A 19672-nucleotide genomic window follows, 5' to 3' on the forward strand; every position below is an offset into this window, starting at 1 on the left:
CTCATTAGGATGGCTGTCATCAAAAACAACAGAGAATAGCAAGAGTTGGTGAGATGGTGCGACCACCATGGAAGAGAGCATGCTGAGTCCTTAAAAATTTAAAACTAGAACTACTATATGATCCAACAATCCCACTTCTGCTCATATAGCCTAAAGAACTTAAAGCAGGCTCTTAAGGAGATATTTGCACACCCATATTCATAGTGGCTGAAAGAGATGGGAATACCAGACCACCTGACCTGCCTCTTGAGAAATCTGTATGCAGGTCAGGAAGCAACAGTTAGAACTGGACACGGAACAACAGACTGGTTCCAAATAGGAAAAGGAGTACATCAAGGCTGTATATTGTCACCCTGCTTATTTAACTTATATGCAGAGTACATCATGAGAAACGCTGGGCTGGAAGAAGCACAAGCTGGAATCAAGACTGCTGGGAGAAATATCAATAACCTCAGATATGCAGATGACACCACCCTTATGGCAGAAAGTGAAGAGGAACTAAAAAGCCTCTTGATAAAACTGAAAGTGGAGAGTGAAAAAGTTGGCTTAAAGCTCAACATTCAGAAAACAAAGATCATGGCATCCGGTCCCATCACTTCATGGCAAATAGATGGGGAAACAGTGGAAACAGTGTCAGACTTTATTTTGGGGGGCTCCAAAATCACTGCAGATGGTGACTGCAGCCATGAAATTAAAAGACGCTTACTCCTTGGAAGGAAAGTTATGACCAACCTAGATAGCATATTCAAAAGCAGAGACATTACTTTGCCAACAAAGGTCCGTCTAGTCAAGGCTATAATTTTTCCTGTGGTCATGTATGGATGTGAGAGTTGGACTGTGAAGAAAGCTGAGCACCAAAGAAATGATGCTTTTGAACTGTGGTGTTGGAGAAGACTCTTGAGAGTCCCTTGGACTGCAAGGAGATCCAACCAGTCCATTCTGAAGGAGCTCAGACCTGGGATTTCTTTGGAAGGAATGGTGCTAAAGCTGAAACTCCAGTACTTTGGCCACCTCATGCGAAGAGTTGACTCCTTGGAAAAGACTCTGATGCTGGGAGGAATTGGGGGCAGGAGGAGAAGGGGACGACAGAGGATGAGATGGCTGGATGGCATCACCGACTCGATGGACGTGAGTCTGAGTGAACTCCGGGAGTTGGTGATGGACAGGGAGGCCTGGCGTGCTGCGATTCATGGGGTCGCAAAGAGTTGAACACGACTGAGTGACTGAACTGAACTGATTCATAGTGGCACTATTCACAATAGCCAAGAGGTAGAAGAAACCCAAAGGTTTTTCAATGTCTGAGTGGACAAACAAAACTGTAGTGTATATACATACAATGGGATATTATTCAATCTTAAAAAGGAAAGAAATTCTTACACATGCTATAACATTGATGAATCTTGAGGACATTATGCTAAGTGAACTAAGCCAGTCACAAAAAGACAAATACTGTATGATTTCACTTACAAGGCACCTAGAGTGGTCAAATTCATAGAAACAGAAGGTGGAACAGTGGTTACCAGGGACTGAGGGGAGGGGACCCAGCTAATCACAATGGTGTGATCACTCACCTAGAGCCAGACATCCTGGAATGTGAAGTCAAGTGGGCCTTAGAAAGCATCACTACGAACAAAGCTAGTGGAGGTGATGGAATTCCAGTTGAGCTATTTCAAATCCTAAAAGATGATGCTGTGAAAGTGCTACACTCAATATGCCAGCAAATTTGGAAAACTCATCAGTGGCCACAGGACTGGAAAAGGTCAGTTTTCATTCCAATCCCAATGAAAGGCAATGCCAAAGAATGCTCAAACTACCACACAACTGCATTCATCTCACACGCTAGAAAAGCGATGCTCAAAATTCTCCAAGCCAGGCTTCAGCAATACGTGAACCGTGAACTTCCAGAGGTTCATGGTGGTTTTAGAAAAGGCAGAGGAACCAGAGATCAAATTGCCAACACCCGCTGGATCATCAAAAAAGCAAGAGAGTTCCAGAGAAACATCTATTTCTGCTTTATTGACTATGCCAAAGCCTTTGACTGTGTGGATCACAATAAACTGGAAAATTCTGAAAGAGATGGGAATACCAGACCACCTGACCTGCCACTTGAGAAACCTGTATGCAGGTCAGGAAGCAATAGTTAGAACTGGACATGGAACAACAGACTGGTTCCAAACAGGAAAAGGAGTACATCAAGGCTGTATATTGTCACCCTGCTTATTTAACTTATATGCAGAGTACATCATGAGAAACGCTGGGCTGGAAGAAGCACAAGCTGGAATCAAGATTGCTGGGAGAAATATCAATAACCTCAGATATGCAGATGACACCACCCTTATGGCAGAAAGTGAAGAGGAACTAAACAGCCTCTTGATGAAAGTGAAAGAGGAGAGTGAAAAAGTTGGCTTAAAGCTCAACATTCAGAAAATGAAGATCATGGCATCCGGTCCCATCACTTCATGGCAAATAGATGGGGAAACAGTGGAAACAGCATCAGACTTTATTTTGGGGGGCTCCAAAATCACTGCAGATGGTGACTGCAGCCATGAAATTAAAAGACGCTTACTCCTTGGAAGGAAAGTTATGACCAACCTACATAGCATATTCAAAAGCAGAGACATTACTTTCCAACAAAGGTCCGTCTAGCCAAGGCTATGGTTTTTCCTGTGGTCATGTATGGATGTGAGAGTTGGACTGTGAAGAAAGCTGAGCGCCGAAGAATTGATGCTTTTGAACTGTGGTGTTGGAGAAGACTCTTGAGAGTCCCTTGGACTGCAAGGAGGTCCAACCAGTCCATCCTAAAGGAGATCAGTCCTGGGTGTTCATTGGAAGGACTGATGCTGAAGCTGAAACTTCAATACTTTGGCCACCTCATGCGAAGAGTTGACTGATTGGAAAAGACTCTGATGCTGGGAGAGACGGGAGCAGGAGGAGAAGGGGATGGCAGAGGATGAGATGGTTGGGTGACATCACCGACTCAATGGACATGAGTTTGAGTAGACTCCGGCAGTTGGTGACGGACAGGGAGGTCTGGCATGCTGCGGTCCATGGGGTCGCAAAGAGTTGGAAACGATTGAGAAACTGAACTGAACTGAAGTGAAATAAGCCAGTCACAATGGCAAATACTGTATGATTCCACTCCAGTTCAGTTCAGTCGCTCAGTCGTGTCCAACTCTTTGCAACCCCATGGACCGCAGCATGCCAGGCCTCCCTGTCCATCATCAACTCCCAGAGTTGACTGAAACTCATGTCCATTGAGTCGGTGATGCCATCCAACCTTCTCATCCTCTGTCGTCCCCTTCTCCTCCCGCCTTCAATCATTTCCAGCATCAGAGTCTTTTCAGATGAGTCAGTTCTTCGCATCAGGTGGCCAAAGTATTGGAGTTTCAGCTTCAGCATCAGTCCTTCCAATGAATATTCAGGACTGATCTCCTTTAGGATGGACTGGTTGGATCTCCTTGCAGTCCAAGGGACTCTCAAGAGTCTTCTCCAACACCACAGTTCAAAAACATCGATTCTTCAGCACTCAGCTTTCTTTATTGTCCAACTCTCACATCCATACATGACTACTGGAAAAACCAAACCTTTGATTAGATGCACCTTTGTTGGCAAAGTAATATCTTCACTTACATGAGGCAGATTAAAATAGGCAAATTCAATGAGACAGAAGGTAGACTAGAGGTTACCAGGACTAGGGAGAGAGAGAGAAAAGGGGAGCTACTATTTAATAGGTACAGAGTTTCTACTGGGGATGGTGAGAAGTTTGGGTATAGATAGTGGTAGTTACCCAGCATTGTGAATGTAGTTAGTGTCACTAAACTGTACACTTGCAAATGGTTAAAATGGTAGGTACTGTATGTGTGCGTGTGTGTGCTCAGTCTTGTCCAATTCTCTGCAACCGTGTGGACTACAGCCTGCCAGGTTCCTCTGCCCATGGGATTTCCTAGGCAAGAATACTGGAGTGGATTGCCATTTCCTTCTCCAGGGGATCTTCCCAACTCAGGGATTGAACCCGAGTCTCTTACGTCTGGTGCATTAACAGGCAGATTCTCTACCACTGGCACCACCTGGGAAGTACCAAAATGGTAAGTATTAAGTTGTATATATTTTACTGCAAAAAAACAAAAATGTTATAAAGGGGGAAAAAAGAGGGCATTAAGAGGCAACAGTCAGTTTTGCCCGGGGAGGGAAGCACTGTGACAGGGAGGTAGCATTTCAGACAAACTAAGGGAGAAATGTGGGCCCATCTGTCCCTCGTGCTCAGGTGCAGACAGCAGAGGAGGGGAGGAGAATCCTCTGTGGTCCTCTGGCTATCACTCATTCCAGACTCCTCATTCTAAAAGACATAGCGCATCTACAACCTCCTCCCAGGCCGACATCCATAAAACACGCTACAATTGTGGGGTCCCTGCTGGGGGGCAACTGCACCCCCTCCACCCACCTATGTCTGCCACACCCTTCAACACCTGACTTTAAACCTACTTCCCCAAAAGACTCCTGAGTGATCTCTCTCTTCTTTCTGTTCCTCTATTTTCTAAAATTTTCTATTACGAAAGGCAGTACAGCATGGTGGGTAACAACTAGCTATGTAACCAATTTACTTAACTCAACCATGCCTCAATTCTCAACTGTAAAATGGGGATAATCATCGCTTAGGACTGCAACAATGAAAAAGAGAAAATGCCCAGAAATTATTTGGCACATAAGTGCCTAACCAATGGTATTCAACTCTCTTTAAAAAAAAAATTGGAATGATGGCTCAAGCATTTTTAAATGCCTTGTTTAACTGGAAAAAAAAATAAATCTCTTATCTCTTATCTTTCTTTGCTTTTCTCTATTTTCCAAATGATCAATATCACAGCAGAATTATTTATATATAATGTTTGAGATGGTTTTTTAAAAATCCCCACACCCCTAGAATTTATTCATAATAGCCCCCTCCTGTGTGCACTCCCCTCTTCTCAATGCTTATGAATTGTTTATTCCTTACCGATTTTATCAAGCTGTAGGAGAGAACTGGCTGCTTTTCATTCCTTTGAGCCCCTCTAAAAGGTCCCCAGCAGGACGTAATCCCTAAGGACAACCTATCCACAGCTCTTGCCTCCAGCTCTGCCCCAGGCCCTGCATTCCCTGACTATCCTTATTTGTGAAGGCTCACAAAAGTATGGCTGTGAGGCAGTTGGGGGTAGGGGGTGGGTGGGGCCGTGAGGGGAGCTGGGGGCCAAGGCCCAGGCTGTGCTGAGGACATGCTGGGCCATGTCGGCCACTCTGGCGTGCTGGTCGCCAATCTCGTGCTGGCCGCCCTCTTCGATAGAGTCTCCGGGGCCGGCCCAGTGGGATGTGTGCATTTTCACTTGAGCCTTGACAGCAGGCAGAGATTTAATGATTGGAAAGCACTTTGAGAGCCCAGAGTGCTCCATAATTGCCAACTCATAATCCCCAAATCGCTCTCTGCATGGCAGCAAGAGGTGAAGCGTCTGCCCCTGGGAGGGTCTTTGTTCATGGGGCTCTCACTCCAGAACCAACCCGTGCAGAGGCAGACAGGGGCTCTGCCCAAAAAGGGGTCCCCACCTAAGACTCAGCAAGCATGCTGGGGAACAAGGCTTCTCAAAGTGTGGACGAGACCAGACTTACTAATAATGCAGATCCTTGGGCCCTTCCACACCCATTAACTTGAGGTCTTTGATGACGGTGCTGATTCCCACACTAATTTAAGTGCTGATGGTTTAGAGATAAGAATGTGGGTCTGGGATCAGGGGGACCTGTTTTCAAACCTCAGCTCTGTCTTTTACAATTATGGGTTTCTCAGGGTATATGCCCAGTAGTGGGTTGCTGGGTCATATGGTAGTTTTATTCCTAGTTTTTAAAGGAATCTCCATACTGTTCTCCATCATGGTTGAATCAATTTACATTCCCACCAACAGTGCAAGAGGTTTCCATTTTCTCCACACCCTCTCCAGCATTTATTGTTTGTAGATTTTTTGATGATGGTATGAGGCGATATCTCATTGTACGTCAATGTTCATTGTAGCACTGTTTACAATAGCTAGGACGTGGAAGCAACCTAGATGTCCACACACACATGAATGAATAAAGCTGTGGTACATACAATGGAATATTACTCAGCCATAAAAAGGAACACATTTGATGAACCTAGAGGTGGATGAACCTAGAGCCTGTTATACAGAATGAAGTAAATCCGAAAGAGGAAAACAAAAATCATATATTAACATATATATATATATATGGAATCTAGAAAAATAGTACTGATGAACCTATTTGCAGGGCAGGAATGGAGACGCAGACCTAGAGAACAAACTTTGGATACAGCAGGGAAAGGAGAAGAGGGAGATGAATTGAGAAAGTAGCACTGAAACATAAACATTACCATATGTAAAATAGATAGGTATTGGGAAGCTGTTGTGTAACACAGGGAGTTCAACTGAGGTGCTCTGTGACAGCCGGGAGGGGTGGGAGTTGAAGGGAGGTTCGAGACGGAGGGGACATATGTACACTTATGGCTGATTCACACTGTTGTAGGGAAGAAGCCGACACAATATTGTGCAACAATTATCCACCAATTAAAAAATTAAAAAAAAAATCTCAGCTCTGATCCTTACTGACTGTGGCCTCAGCAAGTTATCTGATACTAGACTCACAGATCTAGGTTTTCCCTAAAAATAAAACTTTGAAGAGTTTTGCAATCAGATCAGTTCAGCAACACCCTACATGTCCCCTGCGAGTGGACTAAAGGGGCTGAAAGCAATTCCCAGAGAACCTTCTTTGACCTCAAACTTCCCCAAACATTTTTGATGATCCAACGGATGTTGGCAATTTGATCTCTGGTTCCTCTGCCTTTTCTAAATCCAGCTTGAACATCTGGAAGTTCACGGTTCACATACTGTTGAAGCCTGGCTTGGAGAATTTTGAGCATTACTTTGCTAGTGTGTGAGATGAGTGCAATTGTACAGTAGTTTGAGCATTCTTTGGCATTGTCTTTCATTGGGATTGGAATGAAAACTGACCTTTTCCAGTCATGTGGCCACTGCTGAGTTTTCCAAATTTGCTGGCATATTGAGTGCAGCACTTTCAACAAAGGTCCATCTAGTTAAAGCTATGGTTTTTCCCGTAGTCATGTATGGATGTGAGAGTTGGGCTATAAAAAGCTGACCACCGAAGAATTGATGCTTTGGAACTGTGGTGTTGGAGAAGACTCTTGAGAGTCCCTTGGACTGCAAGGAGATCCAACCAGTCCATCCTAAAGGAGATCAGTCCTGAATATTTACTGGAAGGACTGATGCTGAAGCTGAAACTCCAATACTTTGGCCAACTGATGCAAAGAACTGACTCATTTGAAAAGACCCTGATGCTAGGAATGACTGAAGGCAGGAGAAGGGGACAACAGAGGATGAGAAGATTGGATGGCATCACTGACTTAATAGACATGAGTTTCAGTCAACTCTGGGAGTTGGTGATGGACAAGGAGGCCTGGCGTGGGGTCACAAAGAGTCAGACATGACTGAGCGACTGAACTGAACTGAACTTCCCCAAACCTTCCTACCTGTGCCAGAAACACCTCACTGACTTAGCACCTCACAGACAAAGCTCATGAAATTCCTTTCTGGGAAAGGGAGAGTCTAGGGGTGAGGGATGGTGTGTTAAGGCAGCTCTGACAGGAGGGAGCCCTGTTCCTCACGCTTGGGGTCCAAGGCTGGTTCAGTCCCGTAGATCTGCTGCCTGGAGTGGGCGTGTCACTAAAGCGAGGTCACCTTCCTGCTTTGGGTAATTTCCCTCGGAGGCAAGACAGATCCATTTTTAACAGTTCTTCATTTCAGCAGAGAATGCCCCCTGCCTCTGATGGGGGCTGACGACCAGGACGGAGAGGGAGGCTTTGTTCTTCTGACCAGTGCTGACAGTTTAATTAAACCCAGCTCGAGACGGGGTCAGCGGGGTCAGGCATTCTTCAACAGGGCTCCGGCAGGACATCACAGAGGCGCCTCGCCAGCCACCACGGCCCTGGTAATGAGTTATCCTGGCCCTCACGGCGGGGATATAAATAAGGGGAAATAAATACCCCAGGCTGCCCTTAATCACCCACCCTCACCCCCTCCGGGCCCAGCAGAGACACAAAAGGTCAATCTTGTCAAGGCTAAAAAGAAGCCCAGAGGAGCTGGGTTTCCAGAGCGGCCTCTGAATGAGGATGGGGATGAAACTGGCAAGAGGAGGGATGGCAAGGCAGTGGGAGCAACTCCTCTCCAAATCCCAAATCTGGGAGTTCACAGGCAGTTGACACACATGGTGCTCCCCCATCCAAAGTGGGTGAAGACTCAGTTTTGTTGCTCTAAGAGGTTATTGTTGTTTAGTCGCTAAGTCCTGTCCAACTCTTTGCAACCCCATGGACTGTCACCCACGGGGCTCCTCTGTCTATGAGATTTCCCAGGCAAGAATACTGGAGGGGATTGCCATCTCCTTCTCCAGGGGATCTTCCTGACCCAGGGATCGAACCTGAGTCTCCTATATTGGCAGGCTTTACTACTGAGACACCAGGGAAGCCCCATAAGAGAAGGAGGAAGGTTCAAATCTCTCTCTAACCCTAACCTTAACCCCTATGTGCATCCGTAAAACAACATCTCCACATACTCGCATGGTGGCTGTCAGGTGAGGAAGCTGATCTTAAATCTAGTTAACATGCCACCAGGGTATAACCACTCCTGGCAGGAGACACAGGTGCAGCCAGTTAAGCATCGGCTCCCTCCACCCCACACTGACACATCAAACTGCTGTCAGGTCAGAGGATGCAGACCACTTTCAAAGAGCACTAGTGAGGAGTCCTCACCTCTGGAGGCACAGCGCCTCCCCCCCGCAGCTGTCTCACACAGCCGTCAAGTGTTCTCAGCACTGACCACAGTGCCTGGCCCATAAGAGGTCCTCTGTAAATGTTGGGTGAGTAGGTCGGGGGTGGATGGGCCAGTAGATGGAAGGTGAGAGAGAAGTTGGATGTGGTGAGGGGAGGAGAAGGGAGGGTGGGTGAGGCACGGGGGGAATAGATGGGTGTGTGGTAGGTTTATGGCTATGTTGGTAGACAGGTAAGTGCAGAGTGAACAGGTGGGTTTGGTGGGTAAATGAGTGAAAGACTGGATGGGCAGGCAGATGGATAGGTGAGTGGGAGGGTGTTAGATGTGAGGACCAGTGGAAGGAGATAGAGAATGGAGAGATGGTCGAATTGATGATGGGTTGGTAGATGGGTAAATGGGAGCACAGACAGGAAGGCTGGAAGGGTTGTGGTAGATGATCAGATGAGAGGTGGGTGGGGTATCAGCAGGTGGATGGGTGGATGAGCAGGTGGGTGAGTATGCAGGTGAGTATAGCAGGCAGTAGAGAGGGTGTAGGTGGATAATGAGAAAGGATGAGCTTTGACATCAGACAGAGTAGGGTTCAAATTTAACTCAACCCCTTGAACAAGTCATAAACCCTCTGAGCTTGCACTGCTTCATCGATAAAAGGGACATTCACTGATTTTCTGAGCACCTACAATGTGCTACAAGTTTACACCTGATATGAGAGGAAGTTACACCTTTCTTTAATCCCCACAACAGCCTGTGAGGCAGACATTATCTGGTAGAAGAACCTCAGGCTCAACGGGGTTCAAGGAAGTGCCCCAACATTATTTATCTAGTGTTGACTTTAATTCAGACAACAGAGGTTTTCCATTGAATACAAAAATGGGAAAATCTCCTATCATAAAATAATGTACTCTGGGACTTCCCTGGGCATCCAGTGGCTAGGACTTGGTGCTCACGATGCAGGGGGCCAGATTCCACCCCTGGTCGGGAAACTGCCTCAACTAAAGGATCCCATACACCGCAGCTAGGACCCAGTGCAGCCAAATAAATAAACATTTTTTAAAAATATATACTCTTTTTATTGAACACCTGGGAAATATAAACAAGAAAGTCACCCAGAGGTAACGCCTGTTGGCATTTTGTAGTCATTTTCCTGTGCACCCTTTGGAGTGATTTGTTTAGTGATCTTAGTCAAAACAAGTTTGCATGCTGGCTTTGGTATCACAAACATTTATCTGCATTACTCTACGTCTTTCATAAAGGCCATTTCTGACAAGGATATAAATATTCCACCAAGTAGATATACCAAAGTTTACTTAATCGTTCCCCCAAGGTTGGACATTTTGGTTATATTCTTTTCAATATTCTATATTTCAACATTCTAAATTATGCTGCAGTGAACACGTTTGTAATCATATTTTATTGACCTTAGGGTCAATCCCCAAATGCTAGATTTCTACATCAAGGTTTAAGCCCATTTTCAGACTTTTCATGGTCCCTTCAAGGCCTGGTGTCTATTTCCAACCCGATTACCAAACTGCTCTTGGTCCAAACCAATCATCTCTCTGGTCCTGAACGTGGAAAGAAATGGGCTGACTAACCCACCAACTGGAGAAACGTTAGTGAGGAATAACCAGCCACAGGATTTTAACTGCTGGAAGCTTCACAGACAAAATCAGTTGAAATGTGGGCCACACTCCACCTGACAGGCTTTGTGCCAGCTCCTTACCCTGCACACCTGGTCTCTCATTGTCATGCTGATACAGCATAATGACCCCAGTGGGGGGCGGGGGGGAATCCGTGACTTGTTCCAGTTGAAAAGGATTAGTAATGGATCCCTCAAAGGAGAAGAAACGTCACCAGATGAGAGACCAGAAACACCAAGCCCTGCCTCCCCTCTTACCCTCCTCCTAAGGGGGGCCCAGAGTGTGACTGCGCCAGACAGTCCCACTGCCCCCAGCTCATCCCCTTGGCCCAGGGGTGAATGCCTGACGGAAGATGGGCCAACCGGATTCTTTCCCTAGAAATCTGGGCGGGGACCACAGACACAAGGGGATCTGAGCTCCAAGGTCACAGGAAATAAGAGAGGAGTGACCATGGTGTCAACCAAAGTCACAGTGGAACTGAGATGCTGCTGGTAAACCTAGGACACTGGTCTGCCGGGAGAAGTGGGACAATAAAGTAGATGGTCAGAAAAAACTAGAAATACCCCTCACACCTCTGGTCCCCACTGTGCCTCGTTTCCTGTCAAGAGGAGCCCATGAGTCTGCTGCTGATGCCCTTACCATACCCCAGCCCACCCCACCCCCCCCACCAGCCTGCAGGTCCTGTTTCTGGAAGCAGGAATGCCCAAATGCTCCTCAGCCAGACCACTGGGAGAGTAAACAGATGTCTGGAATGCCAGATGCTCAAGTCACTGGATTGGGGATGAGAAGGATAGAAAAAATATTAGCAAGTAAGTCTTTAGGCACTTGTTCCTGTATCCTTCCCTATAACCATCACCAAGGGAAAAAATACAGGGTCCAGACACCAGGGACAAACATCCAGATCAATAAAAAGTCTTGTTTAATCATTTCTTCTCAGCATGTACCCTTTTTGAGATGACCTGAGCTGGAGAGGCATCAGGAAGTACTGTTGCTGGTCGTGAGTTCAAGCTCTAGGCTGATCTACATGGGGAGTGCTGCACTGCCGTCCTCCCCAAAGTCCCATCGGCCTGCACACCTGTACTCACCGGTGGGCTTAAGAAATATCAAGAGAAAACAAAATGACAGTCTATAGACTGGGAGAAAATATTTGCAAATGATGCTACTGAAAGAGATTAATTTCCAAGGTATACAAACAGTTCATCCAGCTTAATATAAAAAAAAGTCCAATCAAAAAATGAGCATAAGCCCTAAATAGACTTTTTTCCAAAGAAGATATCCAGATGGCCAGCAGGCACATGAAAAGATGTTCAATATTGCTAATTATCAGAGAAATGCAAATTAAAACTACAGTGCGGTATCACTTCACACAGTCAGAATGGCCATCATTAAAGCATATATAAATAATAAATGCTGGAGAGGACGTGGAGAAAAAGGAACCCTCCTCCTACCCTGCTGGTGGCAATGTAAATTGGTATAGACACTATGGAGAAGAGTATGGAGGTTCCTTAAAAAAAAATTCTAAAAATAGTGTTACCATATGATCCAGCAATCCCTGGGAATATATCCAGAGCAAACTCTAATTCAAAAAGATACATGTACCCCAATGTTCATAGCAGCATTATATACAATAGCCAAGACATGGAAGCAACCTAAAATGCCCATCAGTAGATGAATGGACAAAGATGTGTATATATAGTTAGTTAGTGTTAGTCGCTCAGTCTGATTCTTTGTGACCCCATGGACTGTAGCCTGCCAGGCTTCTCTGTCCACGGGATTTTCTAGGCAAGAACACTGGAGTGGGTTGCCATTTCCTTCTCCAGGGAATCTTCCTGACCCAGGAAGAACTCAGGTCTCCTATATTGCAGGCAGATTCTTTACCATCTGAGCCACCAGGATATACAACAGAATACTACTCACTTATTAAAAAAGAAATGAAATAAAGCTTTTTGCAGCAACATGGATGGACCTAGAGATTATCATATTAGGTGAAGTAAGTCAGAAAGAGAAAGACAAACATGCTATAATATCATTTATATGTGAAATCCAAAGAAAATTATATAAATGAACTTATTTACAAAACAGACTCACAGACATAGAAAACAAACTTATGGTTAATTACTAAAGAGGATAGCAGGGGGCTGGAGGAGATATAAATTAGGAGTTTGGAATTAACATATACACACTACTATATAAAAATAAACAACAAGGACCTTCTATATTAAATATCCTATGATAAACCATTATGAAAAAGAATGTATATATATATACATATATATATGGGTATAACTTGGCTATACAGTAGAAAGTAACATTGTAAATTGACTATACTTCAATTTTTCAATGGTTAAAAAGAAGAGGAGAGCTAGAGAAAATAGTCTCCCTTCATCCAGGCCAACAAAGCTCTGCATAAGGACTGGCTTAGTTAGGGACTAGATAGATAGATGGATCAACATATACAGTATCCATATATACCGTAGAATATAATTCAGCCATGAGAAAGAAGGAAACCCTTCCATTTGTGACAGCATGTGTGGACCCCAGGGGATTATGCTAAGTGAAATAAGCCAAAGACAAATACTGCATGGTATCACTTATGTGTGCATGTGTAAGTTGCTCAGTCGTGTCTGACTCTTTGCGACCCCACAGACTGTAGCCCACCAGGCTTCTATGTTCATGGGATTTCCCAGGCAAGAATACTGGAGTGCCATTTCCTTCTCCAGGGGATCTTCCCGACCTAGGGATTGAACCTGGGTCTCCTAGGCAGATTCTCTGCCATCTGAGCCACCAGGGAAGCCTGCTATCACTTATATAAGGAATCTAAAAAAAAGTCAAATTCATAGAAGCAGAGTAGAAAAGTGGTTGCCAGAGGCTGTGGGATGGACAAATAGACAGAGGTTGGTAACAGAGTACAATCTAATGTATGACATGATGACTTGTTGACAACACAGTCCTAACATAATTGGAATTTACTGAAAAAGTAAAACTTGAATCCCTTCAATAAAAAGATAAATATGTGAGATAATGGATATGTTAAAGAACTAGATGGAAGCAGGGGACCCTTTCATCATGCATGTGTATATCAAATTATCACAGGACACACTTTAAGTCATTTCAATTTTGTTAATTATACCTTAGCAAAGCTGAAATTTAAAAATAAATTTAAAACTTTTTAAAAACAAAATAAATGATGGAGGATCAAAGCAGTTTCCAGAACTTAACAGCAACAAGGGACTTGCTCCAAACCCTAGATGGTGAAGGGCATCCATGTGACCAAAGGGAAGAAAGTCAAAGCAGGTGAATAATGCTGGAAGAGTAGGGGCCAATGTGCAAAGGGCTAAGAGGGCTTAAGAAAAGGGAAAAGAAAAGCACAGAAGGAGACCAGGAGAAAAGATGTTCAGGATGAATTTTTGCAGAGAGTTAACAGAAGCAGAAGATATTAAGAAGAGGTGGCAAGAATATACAGAAGAACTGTACAAAAAAGATCTTCATGACCCAGATAATCACAATGGTGTGATTACTCACCTAGAGCCAGACATCTTAGAATGTGAAGACAAGTGGGCCTTAGGAAGCATCACTATGAACAAAGCTAGTGGAGGTGATGGAATTCTAGTGGAGCTATTTCAAATCCTAAAAGATGATGCTGTGAAAGTGCTACACTCAATATGCCAGCAAATTTGGAAAACTCAGCAGTGGCCACATGACTGGAAAAGGTCAGTTTTCATTCCGATCCCAAAGAAAGGCAATGCCAAAGAATGCTCAAACTACCACACAATTGCACTCATCTCACACACTAGTAAAGTAATGCTCAAAATTCTCCAAGCCAGGCTTCAGCAATACGTGAACCGTGAACTTCCAGATGTTCAAGTTGGTTTTAGAAAAGGCAGAGGAACCAGAGATCAAATTGCTAACATCTGCTGGATCACAGAAAAGGCAAGAGAGTTCCAGGAAAATATCTATTTCTGCTTTATTGACTATGCCAAAGCCTTTGACTGTGTGGATCACAATAAACTGGAAAATACTGAAAGAGATGGGAATACCAGACCACCTGACCTGCCTCTTGAGAAACCTGTATGCAGGTCAGGAAGTAACATTTAGAACTGGACACGGAACAACAGACTGGCTCCAAATAGAAAAAGGAGTATGTCAAGGCTGTATATTGTCATCCTGCTTATTTAACTTCTATGCAGAGTACATCATGAGAAACGCTGCGTTGGAAGAAGCACAAGCTGGAATCAAGATTGCCAGGAGAAATATCAATAACCTCAGATATGCAGATGACACCACCCTTATGGCAGAAAGTGAAGAAACTAAAATGCCTCTTGATGAAAGTGATAGAGGAGAGTGAAAAAGTTGGCTTAAAGCTCAACATTCAGAAGACGAAGATCATGGCATCTGGTCCCATTACTTCATGGGAAATGGATGGGGAAACAGTGGAAACAGTGGCTGACTTTATTTTTCTGGGCTCCAAAATCACTGCAGATGGTGACTGCAGCCATGAAATTAAAAGACGCTTACTCCTTGGAAGGAAAGTTATGACCAACCTAGATAGCATATTCAAAAGCAGAGACGTTACTTTGCCAACAAAGGTCCGTCTAGCCAAGGCTATGGTTTTTCCTGTGGTCATGTATGGATGTAAGAGTTGGACTGTGAAGAAAGCTGAGCACCGAAGAATTGATGCTTTTGAACTGTGGTGTTGGAGAAGACTCTTGAGAGCCCCTTGGACTGCAAGGTGATCCAACTAGTGCATCCTAAAGGAGATCAGTCCTGGGTGTTCATTGGAAGGACTGATGCTGAAGCTGAAACTCCAATACTTTGGCCACCTCATGCGAAGAGTTGACTCATTGGAAAAGACCCTGATGCTGGGAGGGATTGGGGGCAAGAGGAGAAGGGGATGATAGAAGATGAGATGGCTGGATGGCATCACCAATTCTATGGACATGAGTTTGGGTAAACTCCAGGAGTTTGGTGATGACAGGGAGGCCTGGCGTGCTGCAATTTATGGGGTCACAAAGAGTCAGACATGACTGAGCTGAAAGTTGTGATAACTCCCATAAGAGGCAGCTCGGAGAAAGGACAGAACAAGAGAAAACGAGAGCTGCTGGGGCTCAGTCAGGACAAGGCCAGCTGCCCACCAGGGACCAGTAGCAGCATGGACCTTGTGTGCAAGAGCTGGCTCCTAGGCTAAGGGGTTGCCTAGGCTGCTGGGAAGGATCTTATGCCTTCAGCCACCAAGGAAAGAAAAGTCGAACCACCCTGGATGTGCCTGGCACAAAAGGGCCAGCCTACCAGTTACAGTGGGGCTGACAGGGAAGGCCTAGCTCAAGCCCAAGGGTGGCAAAGGCCAGCAGAAGAGATCCTCACTGAGAGATCGTCTCCACCTCTGTGGAAAGACCTCCAGGTCAGAAGAAGGAAACAGGAAGTGACCAGAGAGACAGAACTGAAAGGGACAGTTCTGAAACTGGGGGACAGAACTGAACGGGACAGAACTGAAAGTTAGAGCTCCACCCTAAAACAAAACCTGGAAAGCAGCATCCATGAGAAATTCTGTGGCTGCCTTCAGACCACTGGGCTTACCAAGAAGTGGCAATCAGGACAGAGGTGGAAAGAGCCAGCCATATTTAATCAGAGGAGAAAGATCAAGCTCCAGGCTCCACAGGCACACCTCTCAGCACTCTGCAGCCCCATGGTGCCGACCCCCACCCAGCCCCCACCCCTTTTCTTACCCATTGCATCTCCAGACTTACCTGCACCGCCACCTACATGGGGTCCTATAAGCTTCTTTAGGGAAGAATCAGCAGCCCAGTATCTCACACAGTGCTCTGCTGGGCACACAGAAGGTCCAAACCAATGGTTTTTCAGGTTTGTTAATGATAACTAAACCTCCCAACTCAAAATTTAAAAACCTGAAAACCCCTCAAAATTGAACAAAAGTACTGTCCTTGATTGTTCTAGGTACTTACAGAAAGCAAAGCTAGAAAAATCAAAAATTATTAAAAACCGATTTAGGGCTCAAAGTTAAGAAAATGTTTCTAATACGCAGATGTGTCCAACAGTGGAATTGGCTGCCCAAGGAGGTGATGAACTCCCCACTGGAAGTAGCCAAGCAAAGATTAAAAGACTATACATACACTAAGAGGCTGCAGAAGAGATTCCTTAGGTAATCTCTAAGGTCCTGTCCAACCCAAGATCCCACAATTGTACAGGAGAACAATTACAGACATATCTGGTAAATCATGGAGCCACAGAATTGGCCACTACATTTTAAACTTGAAAGAAACACATTTACAACAAATAAAAGCATGACTTCATGCTTTTAACAAGTTAGCAGCCCTCATTACTGAGTTGAAAATAGATCCAAGAAGGGCTTATTTGAATGAATAAACCTTCCACCCAAGGCAGGTTATCAAAGGCAGCAAGAGGTGCATGAGAACGGTCCTCCCTATAAAGTCTGGCATCACGACTGGCAAGCGTGCCCACCCCAAGAACATCACCACACCACACTGCCAGGGGCAGCACACAGAACTCGACAGACTACCAGTTCTATCAAGTGCTTGCCACGGAGAAATGTCCCTAAAAGCACTGCAGAAAGATGGCCTTAGATCACCCGGATGATGCCTGCCAGGTGAGGAGTGTGGGGGTCACGGTCATGGGAATGTCCAGGCTCCACTGACCACACACTGCTCCCCCACCCCCAACAGGGCACGGGATAAGACCACAGAGAGAGCTTTCATCCATGGAGCGTCACTCACAGCCTCGACAGAGCCTGGTTATTCTGGAACAGCAGCTCTGGTAACGTGTGCAGCAGGTTCCGGTTGAGTCGTCTAAAAAAGAGAAGAGAGGAGAGGTTGGAAATGGCCAAGCTGTCCAGGAAACCCAAACGACTTTTCAAAAAGCACAGGGTTCAGAGTCAGAGGGCCCAGCGTTCAAATCCTAATGTGTCACTGTGTAACCCCAGGGAGTCACCTTCTCTGAGCCTCAGTTTCTTCATCTGTAAAGTGGGAAATCCACCATCCAACATTGGGGAGGATAAGAATAGAACATCTGAAAGCCCCTCAGTGGAGGGCCTGACATGTCCTGGGCAGTCAGTAAAAAGGGCATCTTTCCTTCCATTATTCCCTCCATGCCCATCATTATCTTCACTTTAGATTTCTAAGTCCCTGTATAATGTATCAGGCACTGATTCAAATGGTATCTGTTTGTGAACTGGATACCTGACTACTCTTGAAATGTGAGATATACCCTAATGGGACAGGACTGACCACAGGGTTCTGATTCTTTATTGCTTTCATCCACATTTGGCTCAAGGATGATTCAACAGTTTTATTGCTTTAGGTATTTTTTTCAAATTGAAAATATCATTATAGATTTTTAAATTATTTATGAAAATGCATGCTTAATATTTTTTTAAAGCCTCAAATAGTAGAAGAGAAAGCATTAAGCCACCTGAATTTTTCTTACTCAACAATTTGCAGATATCTTTCCATGCCAGACAGGCTTCCCTGGTGGCTCAGACTGTAAAGAATCTGCCTGCACAAGAATATACAATGGAGAAAAGACAATCTCTTTAACAAGTGGTACTGGGAAAATTGGTCAACCACTTGTAAAAGAATGAAACTAGAACTCTTTCTAACACCATACACAAAAATAAACTCAAAATGGATTAAAGAGCTAAACATAAGATCAGAAACTATAAAACTCCTAGAGGAAAACATAGGCAAAACACTCTCTGACATAAATCACAGCAGGATCCTCTATGACCCACCTCCTAGAGTAATGGAAATAAAAGAAGAAAAAAAAATGGGACCTAATTAAATTTAAAAGCTTTTGCACAACGAAGGAAACTATAAGCAAGGTGAAAAGACAGCCTTCAGAATGGGAGAAAATAATAGCAAATGAAGCAACTGACAAAGAATTAACCTCAAAAATATACAAGCAGCTCCTGCAGCTCAATTCCAGAAAAATAAACGACCCAACCAAAAAATGGGCCAAAGAACTAAACAGACATTTCTCCAAAGAAGACATACAGATAGCTAACAAACATATGAAAAGATACTCAACATCACTCATTATCAGAAAAATGCAAATCAAAACCACAATGAGGTACCATTTCACACCAGTCAGAATGGCTGTGATCCAGAAGTCTACAAGCAATAAATGCTGGAGAGGGTGTGGAGAAAAGGGAACCCTCTTACAATGTTGGTGGGAATGCAAACTAGTACAGCCACTATGGAGAACAGTGTGGAGATTCCTTAAAAAACTGGAAATAGAACTGCCATACGATGCAGCAATCCCACTCCTGGGCGTACACACTGAGGAAACCAGAATTGAAAGAGACACGTGTACCCCAATGTTCAACACAGCACTGTTTATAATAGCCAGGACATGGAAGCAACCTAGATATCCATCGGCAAACAAATGGATAAGAAATCTGTGGTACATATATACAATGGAGTATTACTCAGCCATTAAAAAGAATGCATTTGAATCAGTTCTAATGAAGTGGATGAAACTGAAGCCTATTATACAGAGTGAAGTAACTCAGAAAGAAAAACACCAATACAGTATATAAATGCATATATATGGAATTTATAAAGATGGTAACGATGACCCTATATGAGAGACAGCAAAAGAGACACAGATGTATAGAACAGTCTTTTGGACTCTGTGGGAGAAGGCAAGGGTGGGATGATTTGAGAGAATAGGATTGAAACATGTATATTATAATATGTGAAAAAGATCACCAGTCCAGGTTCAATACATGAGACAGGGTGCTCAGGGCTGGTGCACTGGGATGACCCTGAGGGATGGGATAGGGAGGGAGGTAGGAGGGGGGTTCAGGATGGGGAACACATGTAAACCCATGGCTGATTCATGTCAATGTATGGCAAAAACCACTACAGTATTGTAAAGTAATTAGTCTCCAATTAAAATAAATTAATTAATAAAAAAAAAGAATCTGCCTGCAAAACAGGAGACCCGGGTTCGATTCCTTGGTCAGGAAGATCCCTTGGAGAATGAAACAGCTACCCACTCAAGTATTCCTGGAGAACTCCATGGACAGAGGAGCCTGGCTGGCTATAGTCCATGGGGTCGCAAAGAGTTAGACGAGTTAGACACAACTGAGTGACTAACACTTTCACACTTTCACTTTCTTTTCCATACCAGACAATAGAGAATGACAAA

At 44.5% G+C, this 19672-nt stretch overlaps 1 protein-coding gene across 1 annotated transcript in view; it reads right to left on the reverse strand.

The window, feature by feature from the left end:
- SLIT1 (slit guidance ligand 1) overlaps nt 1-19672 on the reverse strand; it is a 178249-nt gene that overhangs the window by 132199 nt on the left and 26378 nt on the right. The window contains exon 4 of the mRNA XM_055560489.1: nt 17239-17310. Within this exon, the coding sequence (XP_055416464.1) occupies nt 17239-17310 (72 nt within the window). The remainder of the gene's footprint in view (nt 1-17238; nt 17311-19672) is intronic.

This window comes from Bubalus kerabau, chromosome 22, assembly GCF_029407905.1.
Source record: "Bubalus kerabau isolate K-KA32 ecotype Philippines breed swamp buffalo chromosome 22, PCC_UOA_SB_1v2, whole genome shotgun sequence".
NCBI lineage: Eukaryota > Metazoa > Chordata > Mammalia > Artiodactyla > Bovidae > Bubalus > Bubalus kerabau.